The following is a 24,697-nucleotide window of genomic DNA, read 5'->3' as shown; positions in this document are numbered from 1 at the left end:
CACCAACAGGGGAAGGAAGAGGCCACACAGAATCCGTGCAGGCCAAATCCACCAACAGGCGAAGGAAGAGGCTACACAGGCCAAATCCAAACTGGAGACACCAAGAGGAGCAGGTGTTTTACCTTTATTTATCTATTTATTTTTGAGACAGGGTGTCACTCTGTCAGCCAGGCAGGGGTGCAGCAGCGCCATCTCTGCTCACTGCAACCTCCATGTCCCAGGTTCAAGCAATTCTCGTGTCTGTCTCCTGACTAGCTGGGACTATAGGTGTGCGCCACCATGCCTGGCTAATTTTTGTATTTTTAGTAGAGATGGGGTTTCACCCTGTTGCTCAGGCTGGTCTTAAACTCCCGACCTCAGGTGATCCACCAGTCTTAGTCTCCCAAAGTGCTGGGATTACCGCTGAGCCCTTGTGCCTGGCCGGGTGTTTGACCTTTAGAATTAACATTTGTGAACACACCTGTGCATATGGCTGTATCTCCACGAAAACACCCAGTAACAACGACCAACCCCGTAACCATGACCAACCCGCTGCCGCATCACAGGTCTTGAAATACCGTCTTGCAGGAAAAGAAAGCAGGGCTTCTTGGAGACTTGGATGATTCCAGGTCTGGAGCAGGACATGAGTGTGAAAAATCCTGACTCCCAGACAGCAAAGAGGCCACAACCGCCGGGGTCAAGACACAAGAGCCCACACGAAAACACCTCAAGGTGGAGCAACTGAGGTCAGGAGTGAGATTCAGGATGGAGCATGGAGCAGGACCAATCCCCACGTTCACACACAAAACATTCAGTGATGACACTTGATTGACTGATTGATTGATTTTTGAGACGGAGTCTCGCTCTGTTGCCAGGCTAGAGTGCAATGGCGCGATCTCGGCTCACTGCAACCTCCGCCTCCTGGGTTCAAGTGATTCTCCTGCCTCAGCCTCCCAAGTAGCTGGGATTACAAGCATGCACCACCATGCCTGGCTAATTTTTTTGTATTTTTAGTAGAGACGGGGTTTCACCGTGTTGGCCAGGATGGTCTCAATCTCTGACCTCGTGATCCGCCTGCCTGGGCCTCCCAAAGTGCTGGGATGACAGGTGTGAGACAGCACACCCGGCCCACCCCCAGCATTTATCCCACCTTTCCTGTGTGAATGGGATCACCACATAGCTGATATGGTGCAGAGCATGGTCCTAAGTTATTCCTGCTAACTGACTAGATGATGGAATTAGCACACTGCCATCTTGCAAGCCCCCAGTGATTAACATATTCAGGTGTTCAGCAGCAAATGGGAAGAAACTGGAAAGGAGATACTGTGAGCCTCCTGATAGAAAGGACATCCCATCTGGAGCCCGGCAAACGGTGGCTGCAGTCTAACTGGGGCCCTCAAGCCACCTAAGTTCAGAGTAAACCAGGGAACTCGTGTGGCTGCCCCTCCTGTACAGAGACTCTGCAGGGTAAACGGCCTGGGCTCTTCAATAAATAAAGTGTGAGGAAAAGAATGGACCCTGCCAAGCACAGTGGCACACGCCTGTAGTCCCAGGAGCTTGGGAGGCCGAGGCAGGAGGATCACTTGAGCCCAAGAGGTGGAGGCTGCAGCAGGTGGAGGCTGCAGTGAGCCGTGATGGCACCACCACTCTCCAGCCTGGGTGACAGAGTGAGACCCCATCTTCAAAGGGGTGGGGGAACGAATAGGGATGAAAACTGAAGTTCTGGTCCTGAATGAGATGGCAGAAGCCCACCCCACCACATGTCCCCCACTAGTTACAACAAAAAGCCCTGCACATCAAGTAACTAACAAAACTGAAGAGTGGAGAAGGCCCCGTGGTGATGTTCACACAGCCCTGGGGGTGGGTGGATGTTTCTCCCACGTTATGTAAGCAATGAAATGGCAGCTGCCGAGATGAGGGAAGGAGACCTGTCACTCTCCCCACCCTGCGCCAAGCGAAGGATGGAAAGAGGTGGCCGTCCACCCCGTTAGAGAGGTGGGGTTGGGGGACTGTGGAGAGGAGGGAGGTGGAGCGTTCAAAGTCCCAGGAACCCCTTCCCCCACTGCAACTCCCTGCGTGGCAATCTTGAGAGCCGGTGGCAGTGGTGCACACCTGTGGTCCCGGCGCTTTAAGAGGCTGAGCCGGGAAGATCCCATGAGCCCAGGAGGCCGAGGCTACAGGGAGCTTTGATTGTACCACCACATTCCAGCCTGGGCAGCAGAGTGAGACCCTGCCACTTAAATATATGTATATATATATAAAGGGATTCTAAAGCCAGAACACCTGATAACTTCTGTACTAAACAAATGCCAACTTTGCAAACTCACTCTCTACCAAGCAGCCATCCTGGTGAGAAGGGTGAGGACGGGGCTCCCCAGGGTCCAGGGTCCCCGTGGTGTCCATCCACATGTGCGATTTTAAAGGAAAATGGGGGAAGCTGATGCTGTTTACACCTGGAGATGCTCACGAGCAAGTAGTGTCACAGCAGAACCTATGAAGATATTCACACAGACTCCTAGTCAGCTGTTTACAGAAGCCATGTAGAAAATATGGACAAAGGCCAGGCGCGGCGGCTCACGCCTGTAATCCCAGCACTTTGGGAGGCCGAGGCGGGTGGATCACCTGAGGTCAGGAGTTCGAGACCAGCCTGGCCAACATGGAGAAACCGTCTCTACTAAAAATACAAAATTAGCTGGGCGTGGTGGCGCACGCCTGTGATCCCAGCTACTTGGGAGGCTGAGGCAGGAGAATTGCTTGAACCCAGGAGGCGGAGGTTGCAGTGAGCCAAGATCGTGCCATTGCACTCCAGCCTGGGCAACAAAAGTGAAACTCCACCTCAAAAAAAAAAAAAAGAAAATATAGACCAACTGACAACATCCATGAAGGGTTTCCACGTTTTCCACGTATGCCGTGACTAGCGCTATGTGGAAATACACCTCCGGACAAACACTGGGAAGGAACCTACAGGCACAGCAGGTGACGCATGCCAGATTTGTGGGTCATTTAAAGACGCAAAATGCCCTCACAGTGAATATATTTAGCTTTCCTTTTTTTTTTTTGAGATGGCCTCACTCTGCCGCCCAGGCTGGAGTGCAGTGGAGTCATCTGGGGCACCGGAAGCTCTGCCTCCCAGGCTCAAGCACGCCTCCCACTTCGGCCTCCGGAAAAGCTTGGACCACAGGAGCACACCACCACACCTGGCTAATTTTTTGGCAGGGGCGAGGTTCCGCCATGTTGCCCAGGCTGGTCTCAAACTCCTGGCCTCAAGCGATGCTCCCAACTCAGCTTCACAAAGTAGAGTTTTCCAGTTTTACACAGTAGAGGCCAAGTTGATACTGGCTGGGAGAAGACATAGCTCTTTGGAAAATACCAGAACTACTGAACAATACCAGCCCTTCCACAGGCTACAGGACCCCGAAGAATTCACGCCCAAGAAGCCTCTGAGAGAAGCGGATGCCCTGCAGTGCCAGCCTGAACAGATGGTACCCAGGCCGACCACACACAGCCACAGGGCAGGCTGCCCACTGCAGCAGCGCGGGCCTCAGGACTGAGCAGCCTGGCTATGAATGCACCTGGGCTGGGGGAGTCCGTGCTGAACTATGGGTGGGGCTCACCCTGCAGCAGTGCAGGCCTCAGAACCAAGCAGCCTGGCTATGAACACACCTGGGCTGGGGGAGTCCGTGCTGAACTCCGGGTGGGGCTCGCCCTGCTGCGCTGCCTTGGTCTGCTCCTCCAGCACCTGGTCTATGACGTCCAGTCCTGAAGCCAGGTCATGGGGGGTCAGGTCAAAGGATGCCGATTCTTCACACATCTTCTCCTAGAGCCCAAGCACACCCGAATCACCACAGAACAGGACAGGATCGGGGATTCCAGAAAGCAGAAATGGGGTGGGGGTGCAGAAGGCACAGGAGGCTGACAGCCAAGTCCCCAAAGCCATGGCCTGGGGTGTCTAAAAGGCCAGGCCACAAGTAGGTCCAAACACGACTGTGTGGCCCACACCAATATTTAGAAACGATTGTTTCAGGCCGGGCGCGGTGGCTCACACCTGTAATCCCAGCACTTTGGGAGGCCAAGGTGGGCAGATCACTTGAGCTCAGGGGTTCAAGACCAGCCTGGGCAACGCTGGGAAACCCCGCCTCTACAAAAAATACAAAAATTAGCCGGGCGTGGTGGTGTGCACCTGTAGTCCCGGCTACTCGGGAGGCTGAGGTGGGAGGATGGCTTGAGCCCAGGAGGTGGAGGTTGCAGTGGGCCAAGATCATACCACTGAACTCCAGCCTGGACGACAGAATGAGACCCTGTCTCAACAAACAAACAAACAATTATTTCACTGGAATTGCCAATTATTCTTTTTGATTTTATTTTTTTTGAGACGGAGTCTTGCTCTGTCACCAGGCTGGAGTGCAGTGGTGTGATCTTGGCTCATTGCAACCTCTACCTCCTGGGTTCCAGTGATTCTCCTGCCTCAGCCTCCTGAGTAGCTGGGACTATAGGCACACGCCACCACGCCCAGCTAATTTTTTTGTATTTTTAGTAGAGACGGTGTTTCACTATGTTGGCCAGGATGGTCTTGATCTCTTGACCTCGTGATCCGCCCACCTCAGCCTCCCAAAGTGCTGGGATTATAGGCATGAGCTAGCGTGCCCAGTCAACATTTTTTTTTTTTTGACACAGAATCCCGCTTTGTCACCCAGGCTGGAATGCAGTGGTGTGATCCTGGCTCACTGCAGCCTCTGCCTCCAAGGTTCAAGCGATTCTCCTGCCTCAGTCTCAGGCCATGTGGCCGGAAGGGCAGAGACACTGCAGGCAAGACCACACGCCTGCTGCTGCCGAGGGCAGAGGAGACAGCCCTGGCCCAGGCTGACCCCTAGCTGGCTGGAGGGAAAGGGTCTGGTGAGCGGCCTGTGGGGGCCCTGCGCCTGACGGGCAGGTCCCTGGCCCAGCTGGCCAGTCTCCAGCCCCAGCAGAGGCATCGGATCAGGGCGGGAGGGGGTGGCAGAAGCTCCTGGTGTGCTCAGTCCCCAGTCCTGGGCACCTAGGGCTTCAGGAGTTTGGCCAGAGCCCCTCCAGAAAGGTTTGCATGGCTCTTGACAAAAAGGCCAGAAGCAACAGGAGGTGTTTAGGAGGCCAGCGGAGACTCACCACGTTGTGAGCTTCGTCAAAGATCACGACTGTCCCCTTCAGGTCAATGTTGTGTGCTCTGCGGCTCTACAGGAGGAAGAGAAGGGACGCAGCGCTGGAGCTCACAGAGGCCGGGAAAGAGGGAAGCCAAGACATGTGCAGCAGGCATCGAACATCACAAGTGCAGATGAGAAACAGCACCGGCGACGTCGAGAGGAGAGGCCAGGCCTGGATGACCTGGCAACACCGCCCCACCCTAACCAGCAGTTCGCCATACCGGGAGACGCTCATGCACACCATGGAAAGGCACGTGCCACGCTCAGCAAGACAGACGGCCACGATGCCCTGGGAGCCCCCGGCCACCGCAGTCAGGCAGCCACAGACCAGAGGAGCCAGGAAGATCCAGACCCAGCCGTTCCCTGCCCCAGCCCCACTCAGGGAGATTTACAAACCCAACTCCCAGCCAGGCGCAGCGGCTCACGCCTGTAATCCCAGCACTGTGGGAGGCCGAGGTGGACGGATCACGAGGTCAGGAGTTCAAGACCAGCCTGGCCAACATGGTAAAACCCCGTCTCTACTAAAAATACAAAAATTAGCAGGGGGTGGTGGTGTGTGCCTGTAATCCCAGCTACTCAGAAGGCTGAGGCAGGAGAATCGCTTTAATCTGGGAGGCAGAGGTTAATGTGAGCCGAGATTGTGTCACTGCACTCCAGCCTAGGCGACAGAGTGAGACTTCATCTCAAAAACAAAACAAAACAAAACAAAACCAAACCCAACTCCCAGGTCCCACCCACAGAGTGTCATGGGAGCAATCTGGGGTGGGGTCCAGCTTTGGTACTTTTAAATTTTCACACATTGGCCGGGCGCGGTGGCTCACGCCTGCAATCCCAGCACTTTCGGAGGCCGAGGCAGGCGGATCACGAGGTCAGGAGAACGAGACCAGCCTGGCAAACACTGTGAAACCCCGTCTCTACTAAAAATACAAAAAAAAAAAAAAAAAAATTAGCCAGGCGTGGTGGCGGGTGCCTGTAGTCCTAGCTACTCGGGAGGCTGAGGCAGGAGAATGGCGTGAACCCAGGAGGCAGAGCTTGCAGTGAGCGGAGATCGCACCACTGCACTCTAGCCTGGGTGACAGAGCAAGACTCCGTCTCAAAAAAAAAAAAAATTTCACACATGAAGATGCTCATTTTAAGTGTACCAAGTTCTGGCAGTTACGTGCACATATAACCACCAGCCCCGCCCCTGCCTTTTCTATTAATAGAGTGTCACATAAATGGAATAAAACGGTAGGTCCAGCCGGGTGCGGTGGTTCATGCCTGTAACCTCAGCACTTTGGGAGGCCAAGGTGAGTGGATCACAAGGTCAGGAGTTTGGGACCTGCCTGGCCAACATGGCGAACTGCCGTCTCTACTGAAAATACAAAAATTAGCCGGGTGTGGTGGCGGGTGCCTGTAGTCCCAGCTACTCGGAAGGCTGAGGCAGGAGAACTGTTTGAACCCAAGAGGCGGAGGCTGCAGTCAGCCAAGACCACACCACTGCACTCCAGCCTGCACCACAGAGCGAGACTCCATTTCAAAACAAAAAACAAAAACACAAAAAACAGTAGGTCCTCTTCAATGGGCCTCTCTGGGTTAGCATGTCCGAGACTCATCGGCTCCCTGCTGCTGTGTGACCACAGTCCACGCCCGTGGCTGCTGTTAGTGTTCGGGTACCACGGTCTGTCCATTCACCTGTGGATGGGCTCACGTGGGCTGCTTCCCAGTTTTGGCAACTGCAAACAAAGCTCTGGTAAACCTGCACACTGAAGTCTTTTCTTTTCTTTTTTTTTTTTTTTTTGAGATGGGGTCTCCCTATGTTGCCTAGGCTGGTCTCAAACTCCTGGGCATAAGCGATCCCCCAGCCTGAGCCACTGAGCCTGGCCACATATAAATCTTTGAACACGTCTTCCCTTCTCCCGGCTCGGCTGTTTGCCACACGTTTGTGGAGTGGCTACACAACTTCACAGCGATGGATGAGATCCAGCTGTTCCACATCCTCATGCCACACTCAGGGCTTCTGAATTTCAGCCATGCTAGTGGGACCACAGTGTCGGCTCCCCGTGGCTTTAATCTGCCTTCTCCTATGACTGGAGATGCTGGGCGACTTTCCATGTGCTCAACTGGTCATTCCATCCACCTTGGTGAAACGTCTGTCCAGGGGCTCTCCCAGTGGTTAACTGGCCATTCCACCCATCTTGGTGAAACGTCTGTCCGGATGCTCTCCCAGTGGTCAACTGGCCATTCCACCCACCTTGGTGAAACGTCTGTCCGGATGCTCTCCCAGTGGTCAACTGGCCATTCCACCCACCTTGGTGAAACGTCTGTCCGGATGCTCTCCCAGTGGTCAACTGGCCATTCCACCCACCTTGGTGAAACGTCTGTCCGGATGCTCTCCCAGTGGTCAACTGGCCATTCCACCCACCTTGGTGAAACGTCTGTCCGGATGCTCTCCCAGTGGTCAACTGGCCATTCCACCCACCTTGGTGAAACGTCTGTCCGGATGCTCTCCCAGTGGTCAACTGGCCATTCCACCCACCTTGGTGAAACGTCTGTCCGGATGCTCTCCCAGTGGTCAACTGGCCATTCCACCCACCTTGGTGAAACGTCTGTCCGGATGCTCTCCCAGTGGTCAACTGGCCATTCCACCCACCTTGGTGAAACGTCTGTCCGGATGCTCTCCCAGTGGTCAACTGGCCATTCCACCCACCTTGGTGAAACGTCTGTCCGGATGCTCTCCCAGTGGTCAACTGGCCATTCCACCCATCTTGGTGAAACGTCTGTCCGGATGCTCTCCCAGTGGTGAACTGGCCATTCCACCCATCTTGGTGAAACGTCTGTCCGGATGCTCTCCCAGTGGTGAACTGGCCATTCCACCCATCTTGGTGAAACGTCTGTCCGGATGCGCTCCCAGTGGTCAACTGGCCATTCCACCCATCTTGGTGAAACGTCTGTCCGGATGCGCTCCCAGTGGTCAACTGGCCATTCCACCCATCTTGGTGAAACGTCTGTCCGGATGCTCTCCCAGTGGTCAACTGGCCATTCCACCCATCTTGGTGAAACGTCTGTCCGGATGCTCTCCCAGTGGTCAACTGGCCATTCCACCCACCTTGGTGAAACGTCTGTCCGGATGTGCTCCCAGTGGTCAACTGGCCATTCCACCCATCTTGGTGAAACGTCTGTCCGGATGCTCTCCCAGTGGTCAACTGGCCATTCCACCCACCTTGGTGAAACGTCTGTCCGGATGCTCTCCCAGTGGTCAACTGGCCATTCCACCCACCTTGGTGAAACGTCTGTCCGGATGCTCTCCCAGTGGTCAACTGGCCATTCCACCCACCTTGGTGAAACGTCTGTCCGGATGCGCTCCCAGTGATCAACTGGCCATTCCATCCACCTTGGTGAAACGTCTGTCCGGATGCTCTCCCAGTGGTTAACTGGCCATTCCACCCACCTTGGTGAAACGTCTGTCCGGATGCGCTCCCAGTGGTTAACTGGCCATTCCACCCACCTTGGTGAAACGTCTGTCCGGATGCTCTCCCAGTGATCAACTGGCCATTCCATCCACCTTGGTGAAACGTCTGTCCGGATGCTCTCCCAGTGGTTAACTGGCCATTCCACCCACCTTGGTGAAACGTCTGTCCAGATCCCTTCCCAGTGGTCAACTGGGTTGTTTGCTTAGTTATGAGAGAATTTTACATACTCTGGTCAAAGGTCCTTTGAAATCAGAGGAGGGCTGAAAAATTTTTTTAAGTCCTTTGAAAGAAGTATTTTCTCCCTTTCTTTAACTGCTTTTTCATTTTCTCAACTCTTCCAAAGAGCTGAAGCTTTAAATTTTGGTGAAGTCTAAATTTTAATGTTTTTCTTCATGGCTAGTGCCTTGTGTATCCATACTAACAAATCTCTGCCTACCCCAGAGTTGCAAAGACCTCCCCCATGTTCCTTTCTATAACTTTTAGTTTAGCTTTTACATTTAGGTTTATACAGCGTAAAACAAGAGTTAAGAGTCACTGTTTTCCGAACAGATATCCAGCTGTTCTTAGCACCATTTTTTCAGAAAACCAGAAATCAACCTTCATTTCCTCTCTCAATTAAATTGGCGTGTTTGTCAAAAAACAATCACCATGGGCCAGGCATGGTGGCGCATGCCTGTAATCCCAGCTACTCGGGAGGCTGATGCGGGAGAATCGCTAGAACCCAGGGGCGGGGGCTGCAGTGAGCCGAGATGGTGCCACTGCACTCCAACCTGGGTGACAGAGTGAGATTCCAACTGAAAAAAAAAACAATGACCACATGCGTGTGGGTCAGCTTGAGCTTGCTGCCTTCTCCATGGCCTGCAGGCCTGTGCCTGAGCTGGGCCGTCTCCACCTCCACTCCTGCAGCTTTAGGGGAGTCTTGAAACCAGCGAGGTGAGTCCTCCAGCTCTGTTCTTCTTCACAGTCATCTTGCTGTTTTAGATCTTCTGCGTTTCCGTGAAAGTGTTAGACTCGGCTTACCAGCTGTGATATAACTGTCCCAGGGAGGGGCCTGGTTGGGTTAGAAGCTCTCCGGATGGTTCCCAGGGGCAGCCAGGGCTCAAAGCACCGAGTCACCCACAACCACGGCAAACCTCACCAGCTCTCTGTGGGGTTCTGCTACAGCTTCCCAGGAGTCGGCCCCCCAGCCACCCCCACTCACCTCTTTCCTTGCTCTGCTGCACCTGCTGAGGCTCCCCTCAGACCCACCAGCATTCCCCACCTCCCGCCGACATCGCATTTGGGCCCGCTTGGCTCGGTCCCCACCTCCCGCCGACATCGCACTTGGGCCCGCTTGGCTCTGTCTCCGCCTCCTCCCTCTGCTCTATTTCCCTTCAGTATCGTCAGCTCACGTGCTTACTCTTTTGCTGTCCACCTGTCCCCACCACTAGAATCAAAGCTCCATGTGAGTGAAGCCAGTCTTGCTATGCCTGGAATAGCACCCAGCATGATGAGCTCTCAATAAATATACACCCCGAGAATGAGCGAACCAACGACGGGATCTGGAAACGTCACCACACCATCGTCACGTGAACACACAAACCATTGACCCGTGGCGTGTGATCCCACCTGCACTAAATAAAAAGTGTGGGGCACAAAAGCAGGGCACATGGGGAGGAGGGCAGCAGGGCCGGGCACACACTGGGAGGAGGGGAGTGAGTGTGGGGCCGGGCACATGCTGGCGGGGGGAGTGAGCGTGGGGCTCGGCACACGGGGCGGAAGGGAGTGGGGCCGGGCACACACTGGGAGGAGGGGAGTGAGTGTCAGGCCAGGCACATGCTGCGGGGGGAGTGAGTGTGGGGCCGGGCACGCACTGGGAAGAGGGGAGTGAGTGTGAAGCCAGGCACATGCTGGGAGGGGGAGTGAGTGTGGGGCCGGGCACGCGCTGGGAAGAGGGGAGTCAGTGGGCTTCCTGCGTTCTCGGTGCCTCCCGTGGCCTGACGTGAAGGAGAGAACCTGAGCTGTCAGGATCAAGAGCGGGCACTGGCCTATGGACCACAGCCTGGAGGTCTCTCCTCACTCCCACCAGCCTGCCCACTCCCAGACTGCTCAGAAAACTGACCTGTGGCCTTGGGCTGCTCACAAGTGTGTCTGGCCAGGTTGAGCCCCTGCCCAGTGACAGAGGTGAGTCCTCCCACCCAGGCCTGCTGATCTAAGGCCCTGAAGCAGCAAAGGCTCGGACAGCTGTTCCCAAGCCCAGGGACACCCCTGGACATCAGGAGTCGTCAGCTACGGGACTGAGCCCCCACCTTGGCATCCAACAAGTAATTGTACGGCATGAAGATGATGTCGGCTTGCTGCTTCAGGTTCCGGGACAGGTAGTAAGGGCATACCCTGGGAAGGAGAGAGGAGAAGATCCTGTGAGCGCCCCATGCAGGGGACGGTGCCCCGAGGCCGCCATGTCTTCTGACCCGGAAGGAGCCCTCGTCCTGCAAGTAGGGCCCAGGTGGGAAGCTGCTGCCTGGGACGGATGGGAGTCCACGTGAGTTTCCGACCAAGGGATGGGGAGTCCATGTGAGTTTCCAACCAAGGGATGGGGAGTCCTCGTGAGTTTCCGACCATGTAAATCGTCATCTCTTTAAAAACTCGATGGAAAAGTAAAACCAACCCTATTCCTGGATAGAAACAAACACAACGCAGAACCACTAAGAAAAAGCAGAGCTGGGCCGGGCGCGGTGGCTCACTCCTGTAATCCCAGCACTTTGGGAGGCCGAGGTGGGCGGATCACAAGGTCAGGAGATCGAGACCATCCTGGCTAACACGGTGAAACCCCGTCTCTACTAAAAATACAGAAAATTAGCCAGACGTGGTGGCGGGCGCCTGTAGTCCCAGCTACTTGGGAGGCTGAGGCAGGAGAATGGCGTGAACCCGGGAGGCGGAGCTTGCAGTGAGCGGAGATCGCACCACTGCACTCCAGCCTGGGCGACAGAGCAAGACTCCGTCTCAAAAAAAAAAAAAAAAAACAGCTGGCCAGGCATGGAGTCTCACACCTGTAATCCCAGCACTTTGGGAGGCTGAGGCGGGTGGAACTCTTGAGCTCAGGAGACTGGCCTGAGCAACAGAGTGAGACCCTGTCTGTACAAAAAATACAAAAATTAACCAGGCATGGTGGTGCATGCCTGCAGTCCCAGCTACTTGGGAGGCTGAGGTGGGAAAATCGCTTGAGCCTGGGAGGCTGAGGCTGCAGTGAGCCAAGACTGCGACACTGCACTGCAGCCTGGGCAGCAGAGCGAGACCCTGTCTCAAAAAAAAGGCGGGGGGAGGTTCCCCCTCAATATAAGAAAAGCTTTATTATAACTTGAATCTCTGAAGCTATAAGAGGTAGACATAGGAGACATCTGCTGTCCTCAAAAGAACAAGGCCGAGCTGCCAGCACCAGCATGGGAAGCTATACCCACAACGCTGAGTGAAAACAGCCAACTGCAGGACAGTCTGTGCAGACAAAACTGCGCGTGCTTCCGCACAGACACAGGCCTGCAGGGCTCCGTCCACACTCCACGGTGGCCACCAGGGATGGCTGAGGGCCAGGGAAGAGGGAGACAATTTTTTACTCTATCTTTCTCAGAGCTGCTTAAACTTTTTCGTACTGAATGGTGGTTAGTTTCATAATTTAAAAAAGAACAAAGAAAAGTGAAGAAATATATCCGGGCCTCCACAGGTCACAGGAGAGCTGGGCCATGGAAGGACAGTGGTCGTGGCCTCACTGAGGGGTCTCACCTGTGCTTGCTTCCGCTCTTGACCAAGTCCTCGATGTCCAGGATGGGGCTGGCCAGCTCCTGCTCCAGGCTTTTTTCTGCAGGTGTGAGGCAGGGGTAAACACACACCCTCAGGGTCCACTAAGTCCCAGACCACAGGGGGATGCCCAGGACAGAACGGCTCCTACACAGCGGGCAGGGCTGGGCATCCCCCACCAACCGTGAACGCGCCACAAAGCACCCACTGAGGGTCTCAGGTGCCCAAGAGAGGCCCCCACCCGAGTGATCCCGAGGGAACCCTCCTCTGCCCACAGAAGGCCTGAGGTTCAGGGTGGACCAGATGGAGGCCAGCAGGATCCCGAGGGTTCTACGCATCCTCTCCAAGACAGCCCAAGACAGGACAGGAGTGGCAGCTACACTCAGCCCTCCTCAGGGCAGGGAAGAACAGCCCCTCAGCCTATCGCCCCAGCCCACAGAGGCATCTCCCACAAACCCCTGCAGGTGCCCCTGTGATTAGCACCGTCACTCAGCTTCCCTGCCAACCACAACAGGCCCAGAACTTCCAGCTAAGGGAGAGCCAGGTTTTCCTGGGCTAAACGGTGGCCCACTCCCCTCTGCAGCATGGCAGCCCTGGCAAAGGACACTGCCTGTACTGGCGGAGAGGCCCCGGGCAGAAAAGGCTTCAGAAGTCAGAGTCTGGGGGATGTCCTGCCCCTCCCTTGCCTCTACAGTACAGGCCCCCCAAACTGGAACCACAAGAATTCCTTAGGGAGCTGCTTAAACACAGACAGAACCAGACACCTCTTCTAACAAGCACCCCAGAGTCTCAGGGCAGCCACATGGGGCAATGGGGCCTCCCCCAGCTCCCGACTCCATCATGGCTGCTTTGTGCCTGTCCCCAGGAGGTGCCAGGCCCCCCGAGGGCCAGGACTCAGCTGCAGAGGCCAGAAGCGCACACACACGCACACGTGCACATACACACACACACACTCACACACACCAGCGATGACCCAACCCCAGATACTCCCAGGGATAGCAGGGAAGGCAGGGGAGGAAAAGCACACCCCTGGGCAGCACCATAGCAACAGACCAGCCAATCAGCAGGCACTGCCGCACAGCGGCACTTGCCAAACCTTGCCTGGCAGAAAGCTGAGGGCGGGACGAGGACAGGAGCTGCGAGGGGAAGGGGGACGAGGGGCGGGGCCGTCCCAGAGGCTCTGCCCCAGGCTGACCCCAAGCTTGCTGTCCCCAACCAGAGTCCTCACAGGACGCAGGCCAGGAAGGGTGCCAGCTCTCCAGCTGTCTCCTCATTCGCCCAAAATACCTGCCTCCCTTCCTCTCAGACCCCTCCGGGAGCTGCAGCCCACTCTAAAGATGCCCAGGCCGGTGCAGGTGCTGCAGACACCCCCTCACAGCCTGTCCGGGTGGCAGACAGGATGCGAAGGTTCACGGCTAGGCAACCTCCTGCCAGGTCGGGCAGTGAGAGCCCAAGCCAAGGGGGACAGGGAGGGGCTGGCCTGTGTCTTCCTGGTCTGAGTCCACAGGCCTGGAGGAGGAGACAGATGGGGGCCCCAATACCCAGAGGCCTAACACGGACGGAAGCAGCACCAGGAGGCAGTCAGAGGCCTCCCCACCAGGTCCCAGGCCCAGCATCCCTACCAGGTACCAGGCCCAGCGTCCCCACCAGGTCCCAGGCCCAGCGTCCCCACCAGGTCCCAGGCCCAGCAGCCACCGGGGCACTGCCCTTGTCCAGGACCACGGCCGGCCAGGCCCATGCTCAGCGTTCCATGCTATCCCAAGGACCCCCGCTGCATGGGACTGGGGACACCCAGCAGGCACTCCTGTCCTGGAAATCCAGGTGAGGACCTCGGAAATGACGCCTGCTTGAGAATTTCCAACAGCACATCTGCCCAACCCCCCGTCCCAGAGTCACGTCCCACAGGCATCACCGGGACGAGCCGGCAGCTCCTGTCAGGGAACCTGGGGGCACAGAGGCAGAGCCCCTTCTTAGGACCACCAAAAAGGCCTGGACAACCACACATCAAGATGACTGAGGGCCCTTGGTGCCACCAGACCAAAAACCATAGCGAACAAGAAGCAACACAGAGGATGTCTCCAGCAACACAGCACATGCCTCCAGTAAGCGGGAGCCTCCCTGCAGGCCCATGTTCCGCCCACCCTGTCCCTCCAAGGGCCAGGGCCCAGAAACGCCTGGCAGTGGGTCATGCGGGACCACCCGGCTCAGTCTCTGCCAGGGGAGTGCTGCCCTAAATACAAGAGCAGCTTCAGGGTCCTCAGTCCTGGCACACTGAGCACTCAGCAAACATGAGTGCAGAAAGCAGCCCACAGGACCGCCGATGCCTTCTGAGTGCTCCGGGGCCACCTCACCTGAGGCTTGAGCCCCAACTGAGGCAGGAAACAGAGGGAACCCTGATCCCACAGAAGCAAAGACCGCGCCGACTGCACAGATGCCACCCTCAGGTCACAGAAACTGTAAGGGCAGCCGACGGGGGTGCACCCTGCCACTGTCTCTAGGACCCCGTGATGAGCCCCAGAAGCCCTTGACATACCCGAGGGGCAGCCACGTGGGTGGAGAAGCACCCCCGGCCCTCATAGGCTGTGGCCACGTGCAGTCACAAGGCAAGCTGCCCCGGCCGGCTCCTGTCACTCACATCCCATCTCCAGAAGAGGCCCCAAGGCCTCCCGTGTTGGACCCACAGGACTCAGCCTGGAATCACACTCAGGGCCGTAATTTTCCGCAGCAAGGTCAGCACAGGAAAAAGACACACAGGGCAGGGTCGCGGGAGGCCAGACACGGCTTCCAGGACACCCTCCCAAGACGGTATGAGGGCCGGTCACTGGAGCACCTGCTGCTGGGCAAGCAACAAAGTCCCCGAAGAGAAAGCCTGTGTTCAGCGAAACCCCTACTGTTTGCACCAGCAGGTTAGGTGCAGGGGGCCCCTCTCATCAGGAAATGGAGGGAGCCTTCCCAAAATCCAAGGCCCCAGGCACCAGCCAGAGGCAGTCTTGCCGGCTGGCTGTCTCAGACCACTGTGTGAGCTCTTCCACACAGAAGACTAACATGGGTGGCCCCGAGTCAGAAGACAGGGCCCAGGTACATGGCCGCACTGGCCGCCCCACCGAGCAAGCACAACCAGGCTGTGACACCACTGAGCTCCACCCTAAGGGGCTGCACACACTCCAACCCGACCCTGGTCCCACCGAGCTGCTTGCACCTTCTACGTTGTTGTAGAAATGACAGGAGCGACTTGCCACCTTCTTACGGCACGAGTGGATCTGTGGGAGGAAAGGCAGAGTGCGCAGCTGAAGCACGGCCAAGAAAGGACCCCAGCCAGCCCCCAGCCCCACCAGGTCCTCCCCTGCAGTCCCCCAGTGAACTTCAAGCCCTAGCCCAGCGGGAGCACAGCCTGGGGCTCTGGACACCCAGCAGCACTCGCCTGTCGGACACTGAGCCGGAGTGGGAGCCCAGGAGCCTACCTGTAGATGGTTACTCTCTTGTTTCTTCACCTCAGGATGGATGCACAGCTGCTCCCGGGAGCCCAGCACACACACCTTAGGCCTGGTGGGAGAGAGCACCGTGGGTCGAGGAGGAGCTGTCTCCAACACCCACAGCGTGGCCCTGCAGCGTGAGCTGTATGGAGACACGCAGGAGCCTCGGCGGCCAGAGGAAGCGAGCATAACTGAAACGTGGCCCAGGCGTAGGAATGTGGCCCGGGCGTAGGAGGGAGCTAGAAGACGAGCGGGGGGACTGGACAGAGGGAGGAGATTCGACAGCGTCCACAGCACCCTGCCACCCTGCCACTGGTCCGGCCACAGGAACCCGACAGAACACCAAGACTCTGCTGGGCTCTGACAAGCAGCAGGGCCTCCTCCTACTTCATGTGCAAAGCTGCACTGGGGGCCAGCCCTGACCTACCGCACAGCTGCTACAACAGCACCTGCAAGGAGCTCAGGACGCCCGCCCAAGGTCAGCACACAGATGCAAAGCTGCTTCCTCACAAGTAATGGGCATTGGAGACAGCCCGGGCCACACCCCACCCCTGGGCACCAGCGCACTGCACACTTCGGGGGAGCGTCTAGAAAGACCACCACCCTCCACCACAGCACAGCATGGGCTGTGGACCCAGCACCATGCCAAGCTGGTTCTCTTGAGGACCCCGAGACAGGTGTAAACTCGTCTGACCCACCGGTAGGAGGTGTTCCGAAGCTCGTTGATGACTTGCGTGAGTTGCGAGTGGGTCCGGGAGGCGTAAATGATCTTTGGGATGTCCGTGTAGCAAGCTGACCAGACACAAGCAAGCACAGAAGTCATGGTTCTCAGACAACGTGCTCACGTATCAAAGGCAGGTGGCATTCGGCTAACTCGGCCCTGCAGACAGCCAAGAATCTGACACCCAGATACTGGTTTATCAAAAATGGGTGAAGTGGGCATCTGCCGTGCCCTAATTCAGCAAAAAAGCCCAACCCTAGGTTTACACCCACGATGGCAAGAAATTATACAGCAGCTACAAAATTCTCCTTGAGTTCTGCTTGAGAGACGGCAGGAGTCCCCATGGGCCCACCCCACCCTCAGCGCCATCCCTTGCCAACCATCCCCACAGGAGGCCAGGAGAGGCCTGGGAACTAGGGTCACCTATGGGGTCTCCAGCAGCAGCAGCAGCGTTGCCCCAGGATGACAAGGCCCGATCCGGGAAAACCTCTCCTTGCGCCCTCTCGGCAATCTTGCGGGCAGAGATGCCGTCTCGGAGGTGTTCTCGCCAGGCCAGCGTGGTGCACAACAGGCACAGCGTCTTCCCTGTACCCGTAGGGCTCTCCAGGATGCCATTCACCTTCTGAACGGAGTTCGGAGCAAGGGTTACGGGGAAGCCAGGAAGAGGCAAGGCCACACAAGCTGCCCTGAGACAAGCTTCGGCAGCCAGCGGGCAGCTCTTTGCAGATGCAGAGGCCACTGCCAGGTGGCGAGAGCCCTGTGGGACTGCGGAGAAGTCCGCAGGCAAGTCCCACTCTTGCCCTAAAGAGCGTGAAGCAACTCAGCCGCCATTAGCAAACGATTTGCAGAACGTTACCCAAAACGCGACACTATTTTTCAGCTTAAATAGTAAGATGACTAATTAGGTGTCAAGTCTCAAAATAGGAAACTGTTCTGCGTTTCTGGATCCAAACATTTATGCTGTCCTATCTGATGTCCTACATACGAGCTCTCAGACGGGAACCTGAGCAGGAAACTCAGGGAGGGGAAGGGTGTGAGCCGGGTACAAGAAGGCACCTCAAGGAACCCAGGAGAAGGCAACCTGCGCCACTGCCACCTCCCTGCACCCCCGAGGTTCAAAGACCTTCCAAGTGAGGCTGGCCACCGGCTGCCCCTCTAATGGAAATGCTTCCTCCTGACCCGTGAATACCAGCTGCTCCTCAGAGAGGCCCCGAAGGCACTCCTAAGTCTGTCACCCTCAAGGACTGTAGGGAAAAGAGAGATCAGACTGTTACTGTGTCTATGTAGAAAGGGAAGACATAAGACACTCCATTTTGACCTGTACCCTGAACAATTGCTCTGCCCTAAGATGCTGTTAATCTGTAACTTTGCCCCAACCTTGAGCTCACAGAAACATGTGTTGTATGGAATCAAGGTTTAAGGGATCTAGGGCTGTGCAGGACGTCCCTTGTTAACAATATGTTTACAGGCAGTATGCTTGGTAAAAGTCATCGCCATTCTCCAGTCTCGATAAACCAGGGGCACGATGCACTGCGGAAAGCCGCAGGGACCTCTGCCCTGGAAAGCCGGGTATTGCCCAAGGTTTCTCTCCATGTGATAGTCTGAAATATGGCCTCGTGGGATGGGAAAGACCTGACCGTCCCCCAGCCCAACACCCGTGAAGGGTCTGTGCTGAGGATTAGTAAAAGAGGAAAGCCTCTTGCAGTCGAGATAGAGGAAGGCCACTGTCTCCTGCCTGCCCCTGGGAACTGAATGTCTCGGTATAAAACCCGATTGTACATTTGTTCAATTCTGAGATAGGAGAAAAGCCGCCCTGTGGCAGGAGGCGAGACATGTTGGCAGCAATGCTGCTCTGTTACTCTTTACTCCACCGAGATGTTTGGGTGGAGAAAAGCATAAAACTAGCCTACATGCATATCCAGGCATAGTACCTTCCCTTGAACTTATTTGTGACCCAGATTCCTTTGCTCACGTTTTCTTGCTGACCTTCTCCCCACTATCACCTTGCTCTCCTGCCGCATTCCTCTTGCTGAGATAGTGAAAATAGTAATTAATAAATACTGAGGAAACTCAGAGACCAGTGCCGGTGCAGGTCCTCCGCATGCTGAGCGCCGGTCCCCTGGGCCCACTTTTCTCTCTATACTTTGTCTCTGTGTCTTATTCATTTTCTCAGTCTCTCGTCCCGCCTGATGAGAAATACCCACAGGTGTGGAGGGGCTGGCCCCCTTCAAAGGACGATCGTTTTTACTTGTCAATCCTCTCTCCGACCCCACCTGGAACACCAGCCCTTTTTATGACAGACGCTGCCTCTGGCCCGGAGGGGCCTGGCTGGAATGGGCCGGGAGAGGGAAGCACACCTCGTCCTGGCTGAAGCTCCACCCACCCGCAGTCCTTTCCTCGGGGCCTGTGCTCTACCTGCTGCAGACATTCCAGGACCTTGGTCATGTATTCCTGTTGGCATTTGTAGGGCTGGAAAGGGAAGTCTACGGTCACACCATTCAGGACTATCTTGGGCATATCAGCCTGTTCTCAGAAGGGCACAGAGCGTGGCTGAGCGGCAGGCTATTCGGGTCTGTGCGAAAAAACCACTCCGAACATCTTAGGGTCTCAGGCACTCCTGGTAAGCGATGCGAGCATGTGCACTGGGACACAACGCTGTTCTCTTCGAGAATCCCTATGGCACAGACCTGGGAAAGACAGTAAGACTCTGTTTGTAAACAGCCTTTGTGGGTACCGGGCCACTTTCTCAGGCGTTTCCATCAGTCCCTCCTGCGGAGAGGGTTGGAGGGCAACCCTGGTATATCCCATCTCAAGGAGCTGGCGGGGCGAAGATGCGAAGTGGCTGGGCCTTGCCTTATCCTCCCGCCCCACAACTCCGTCCTTCTCTGGAAAAGACGCCCACAGTGCTGCAAGTTCCGCCTGCAGTAATTCCGCGACTTCCACAAGAGCGTGAGGGCTGAAGAGGCAAGCGGCACCCCTCCCGGCCTCACCAGGCGCAACGTCAGAGCGGAGGGTCTGAACCTCCGGCCCTGCCTCTCCAGCCCTCTGCCCTCCTGGCTGGCTGGAGTCCATTCCCCATCCCGCCCGGGTGGGCAACCAGATGCAGCCAAAGTAGCGAAAGAGCATGCCGGGATGCCAACCCGTGCAGCCCTCAGCAAATCACTCAACTTCTCTAAGCCTCAATCCTGCCTGGGAACTGGGACTAACAGACCAGACGCGGACACACTGAATATCGGCCCTTCCCTCCAGCCCTGGTCAAGGTTTCAGCCAACGCCGCGGCGCCAGCGCCCACGAGCGCAGGAAACTACAGGTCCCAAAATGCAGCGCGGCCAATCCGCCGACCCGCGGCCCCGAGGGCGCCATGAGGCCTGCCGGGAGCTGTAGTTTCGAAAAACCGCAACGCGCCTACGAGCCGCTCGGGTAAAAGAACCACTTGTAGGGTCACTGCGACTCACTGCTCACTTGTCTCCGCGGCGAACCTTCCAGAACCGGGGGCCCTCAGGAACTCAACCGACTCCAGTCGAGGGCCGCCACCCGTCCCCAGCTGTCAGCCAGCTCAGAGTTTTCGCGGGCAGAGGCGCGCAGTCGGCGCTGAGCCCACTGCACTTCCGCCCCCCACTTCCGGTCCGTTGCTTTGTGCTCCCGGCGGAAACTGTGCCCCCGCGGAAGGGGTCCGCCTGCTCTTCGGCTCCTCCAGGCCTACGCGGCGTTTTGCGCGTTCTGTGTCCGGCTCCGCTGGCCAGTGAACCTCACTTCCATCGCCCACAGGCAGAAATCTGGGGTCCTGCCCGTCTCCTCCCTTGATGTCATTCCCCCACCAGGGTCTGCGTTCCACTACCGCCTCTCTAGGCCGAGCCACCACCATTGCCCGGAGAGCTGCACGGGCCTCCTCCCCAGAGGCATCTTTTTACTGCTCGAGTGTGAGCCGACCGCTTTCCTGAAAATTTGAAAACGGCTGCGCCTTGCCCAGGACCCGGCTCCTGAGAGCCCTGACCGCCCCCTCTCCTTCCTCTCCTGCGTTCCAGCTTCTGCTCGGCTCACTGTCCCGCAGTGGTCCCGGCGGGCCTCCCTGAGTCCCCAGCACCCGGCACTGGCTGGCAGCAGGGCTGACTCCAAGAGCGAGGCCCGCACCGTTCTGTGGGGTCAGCCCAGCGTCACGGATGTTTGTCTCAGGCGGCCCCAGCTCCCATGCCCCAGAAGGCCCCAGGAGGAAGTTGGCGCTGCGTGACCGCGCACGGCCGGCAGGCAGCACTTCTTCGTGGCTTCTTCATGGCTGTGTTTAATGTCCACTGACGGCACATGCGAATGCCATGCGTGCCCATGCTCATGGGTGTGAGATAGTGCTCGGAGAAGCCCCAGCACTCACTGGCACCCAGCCCCATGTGCCTGTTCTAGTGAAGGAACTGCAGGCTGCCTATCTGAGACTCGGCAGGGAGTTGAAGATGAGGAGACCAGCCACACACACTTGTTGAATGAATGGGCACCAAGAACAAGTTTCGGTGCCCCCCATACGTGCTGATATGGTTCGGCTCTGTGTCTCCACCCAAGTCTCACCTCGAATTGTAATCCCCACGTGTGGAGGGAGGGACCTGGAGGGAGGTGGTTGGATCATGGGGTCAGTTTCCTCCAGGCTGTTCTGACAGTGAGTGCTCAGGAGACCCAATGGTTTAAAAGTGGCAGTTTCCCCTTCTCTCTCTCTTTCTCCTGCCGCCAGGTAAGACCTGGGAACTGGGACTAACATAGACTTCACCTTCTGCCATGATTCTTTTTTCTTTGAGACAGAGTTTTGGCTCTTTTTGCCCAGGCTGGAATGCAGTGGCACAATCTTGGCTCACTGCAACCTCCACCTCCTGGGTTCAAGTGACTCTCCTGCCTCAGCCTCTCAAGTAGCTGGGATTACAGGTGTGCACCACTAAGCCCGGCTAATTTTTTATATTTTTAGTAGAGATGGAGCTTGACCGTGTTGGCCAGGCAGGTCTTGAACTCCTGACCTCAGGTGATCCACCCGCCTCGGCCTCCCAAAGTGCTGGGATTACAGGCGTGAGCCACCGCGCCCAGCCAGATAAGTCCTCTCATTGTCCACACTTTCTGGGTGAGAAAGTGAGGCACAGAGTGTTGAGCAGATTGCCCAGAGCCCGCTCAGGAGCCAGGAGTTTACCTTTTGCAGCCACACATCTCATCTCCTGAGAGCAGTGGCCAGAAAAGGCTGTCCTGTGGACTGAGCTGAAGTCTGAGTCATCTGCTCCTTGCCAGCTGCTATAGGAGCATGCTGGCCTGGGGTGGTCAGGAACTCCTGTACCCCTGCCCTCCTCCTCTAATTGCTGATGTAGCCACAGCTCCAGCATACAGCAGGTGCTTGACAGATGTCTGTTGAATGACTGAGTGTCCTGCTGAGATATAGGGCTCCTTCTAGGAGCCAGAGTTAATTTCTTTCTTTTTTTTTTTTTTTTTTTGAGACAGAGTCTTGCTCTGTCGCCCAGGCTGGAATAGAGTGGTGCGATCTCGGCTCCCTGCAACCTCCACCTCCTGGGTTCAAGCGATTCTCCTGCCTCAGCCTCCTGAGTAGCTGGGATTACAGGCGCATGCCACCACGCCCGGCTAATTTTTGTATTTTTAGTAGAGATGGGGTTTCATCATGTTGGTCAGGCTGGTCTTGAACTCCTGACCTCGTGATCTGCCCACCTCAGCCTCCCAAAGTGTTAAGATTACAGGTGTGGGCCACCACGCCCAGCCAAGCCAGAGTTAATTTCAAGAATGCAGAGGTCTGATAAAAGTCACACTTTATGAAAAACATTTTTTTTTTTTTGAGGTGGAGTCTTGCTATTGTTGCCCAGGCTGGAGTGCAGTGGTGGGATCTCGGCTCACTGCAACCTCTGCCTCCTGGATTGAAGTGATTCTCCTGCTTCAGCCTCCAAAGTAGCTGAGATTACAGGCACCTGCCACCACACCTGGCTAATTTTTGTATTTTTAGGATAGATGGGGTTTCACCATGTTGGCCAGGCTGGTCTCAAACTCCTGACCTCAGGTGATCTGCCCACCTCGGCCCCCCAAAGTGTTGGGATTACAGTTGTGAGCCACTGCACCCAGTCAAAACATTTTTTTAACTAGCACTAACGTGCATGTGAAAAACATCTTTGAAATGCTCGTGCACTTTCTGCATTTGATCTTGGTGAGAAGTCAAAATCTGCTCCAAGACCTGGCACTATATTGGGGCAAACAGTCAGTACACCTATTGTGTGCCTGCCAGCATGCTGTCATTACTCCTATTGCGTGTGCCTGCCAGTGCACTGAGAGTCAGTACACCTATGGCATGTGCCTGCTAGTGTGCTGTCAGTACAGCTGTTGTGTATGCCTGCTAGCACGCTGACAGTCAGTATGGCTGACAGTCAGTACCCCATTGCGTGTGCCTGCCTAGGTGCTGACAGTCAGTACCCCTGTTGTGTGTTCCTGCTAGTGCACACTGTGCACATCTACTGTGTTCCTGGCACTATGCCACGGGCTTCCACACACCTGGTCCCTGTGCTCCAGATGAGGACACAGAGGCTCTGAGAGGGCCTGGCCAGAGTCACAATGAGTGTGAGGCATTGCAGTGCTCTGAGCCTGACTGGGTGGGTCCTACCCCACCCACATGAAAGACTCTGGAGGTCCCAGAGAGGGCTACTTCTCTTGATCCCTAGCACCTGAGCTCCAGCACCCGGGGCTGGAGTCTGCCTGAAGGATGCTGACCATCCCCAACTGCTACTGTGGTGGCCAACAGGGAGGACACAGCTGCTGTGGTGGGCAGCTCTGTGTGCCTCTCTGCCCTTCTTCCTCCTTCCCAGAGCTGGCTTCCTAGGAATGGCCCAGGGGCCAACACCTCTGTGTGTATATTAGTTTGATATGGCTTCATAGCAAATCACCACAAAACCAACAGCTTAAAACAACTCCCATTCATTACCTCCTAATTCTTAGTAACGCAAGGCTGAAACCAAGTGGGCAGCTGGGCTCAGTTCTTGTGTGGAGGCCCTGGGGTCAAACCTGCCTCCAAGCCCATTCTCTTCTTGTTGGCAGAACTCACTTCCTTGCAGTTAAGGCCTTGTTGTCTTGCTGGCTGTTGGCTGGGAGCAGTTCTCAGATCCTTGCCACGTGGCCCCCTCATCTCAACAACAGAAAACCTTCTTTGGTTTGATCCCTCCGATTTCTTCAACCAGCCAAAGGAAACTGCTTTTAAAGGTCTCCTGTGATGAGGTCAGGGCCCGCCTGGTGATCCTCCAGTCTTAAGGGTACCTCTGGGCCACACAATGTCACATTCCTGGGCATCACCCCCACCAGACTCACAGTCCCGGGGATGATGCCGGCTTGCACGTCAGGGGTCAGGACTCTCCAGGCCACCCTAGGATGTGACTGGCCTTGGGTGCTCCCAACGCACTGCTAGAGCTGAGGCTTGCCCCTGGCTTTTGTGTTGCTGAGCCAGCCTCATGGCTCTGCAAGTCTTCTGAGGTTTTCAGGGTTTTGCTCCTGGCCCTATGACTTAGTTGCTTGTAGGGCAAAGCACTTTTCTCCCTGCCTCGGTGGCTTCATCCCTGCAATGGCAAAGACGCTCTGTTTGCCTACCAGGCTTTCCCTTTGGGAGTTATGAGGAGAGGGGGAGGCAGGATAGGTTGCCCCCCACTCACTAAGTGCGCACAACCCTGGCACCCCTCCTCTCCATCGTCTGGGGGCATCATTGTTTCATCTTACCCCTGAGAAACAAAGGCCCAGTGAGGTCAGACGCTTGCCCTTGGCCTGGGCCACACAGTGAGTGGAGGTCAGAGCCCAGGCGGGAAACCATCTCTTTCACCGCAAAGCCTTTGTTCTGGCCTCACTCCTCCACTTTCACTCTTCTCCGCTCAGATCCTGCCCATCCCCTGGGCTCACAGGAGATGCCCCTTGGAGGCCTCCAGGCCAGCGCCCACCCCTGTGGCTGTGGCATCCTCTCCGATGGCAGGCACAGACCTGGACCCTGTTGGCGCCAGCCCAGCCTACAGCGACCTTGGCGGCGAAGAGCTCTGCGGCCCCACCCCATGGGTGGGACCTGCTCCTCCGGCATTGCCCCTGCCCCGCCTGCCCTGGGGAATGGGGGCTCATCTCCACCCCCACCCCACT

General features: G+C 56.4%; 1 protein-coding gene across 10 annotated transcripts in view; it reads right to left on the bottom strand.

The window, feature by feature from the left end:
• The window catches only part of RTEL1 (regulator of telomere elongation helicase 1), a 46,313-nt gene that overhangs the window by 20,532 nt on the left and 1,084 nt on the right, over positions 1-24,697 (bottom strand). For 8 of the 10 annotated variants that reach the window (XR_004669488.3, XM_055104577.2, XM_055104581.2 and 5 more), the window contains exons 2-11: positions 20,029-24,135; positions 18,989-19,260; positions 16,997-17,195; positions 16,551-16,644; positions 15,841-15,922; positions 15,579-15,639; positions 12,365-12,440; positions 10,897-10,981; positions 5,122-5,187; positions 3,643-3,796 (exon numbers count right to left, since the gene is read on the bottom strand). Coding sequence is in view for 9 of the 10 variants with exons in the window: in XM_055104577.2 (XP_054960552.1) it covers positions 3,643-3,796; positions 5,122-5,187; positions 10,897-10,981; positions 12,365-12,440; positions 15,579-15,639; positions 15,841-15,922; positions 16,551-16,644; positions 16,997-17,195; positions 18,989-19,090 (919 nt within the window). In the remaining variant the exon portion in view is untranslated. The remainder of the gene's footprint in view (positions 1-3,642; positions 3,797-5,121; positions 5,188-10,896; positions 10,982-12,364; positions 12,441-15,578; positions 15,640-15,840; positions 15,923-16,550; positions 16,645-16,996; positions 17,196-18,988; positions 19,261-20,028; positions 24,136-24,697) is intronic. The other 2 variants (XM_055104582.2, XM_055104576.2) reach the window with 1 other exon arrangement.

The sequence above is a fragment of the Pan paniscus genome, chromosome 21 (genome assembly GCF_029289425.2).
Source record: "Pan paniscus chromosome 21, NHGRI_mPanPan1-v2.0_pri, whole genome shotgun sequence".
NCBI lineage: Eukaryota > Metazoa > Chordata > Mammalia > Primates > Hominidae > Pan > Pan paniscus.
This window is presented reverse-complemented; position numbering and strand designations above follow the sequence as displayed.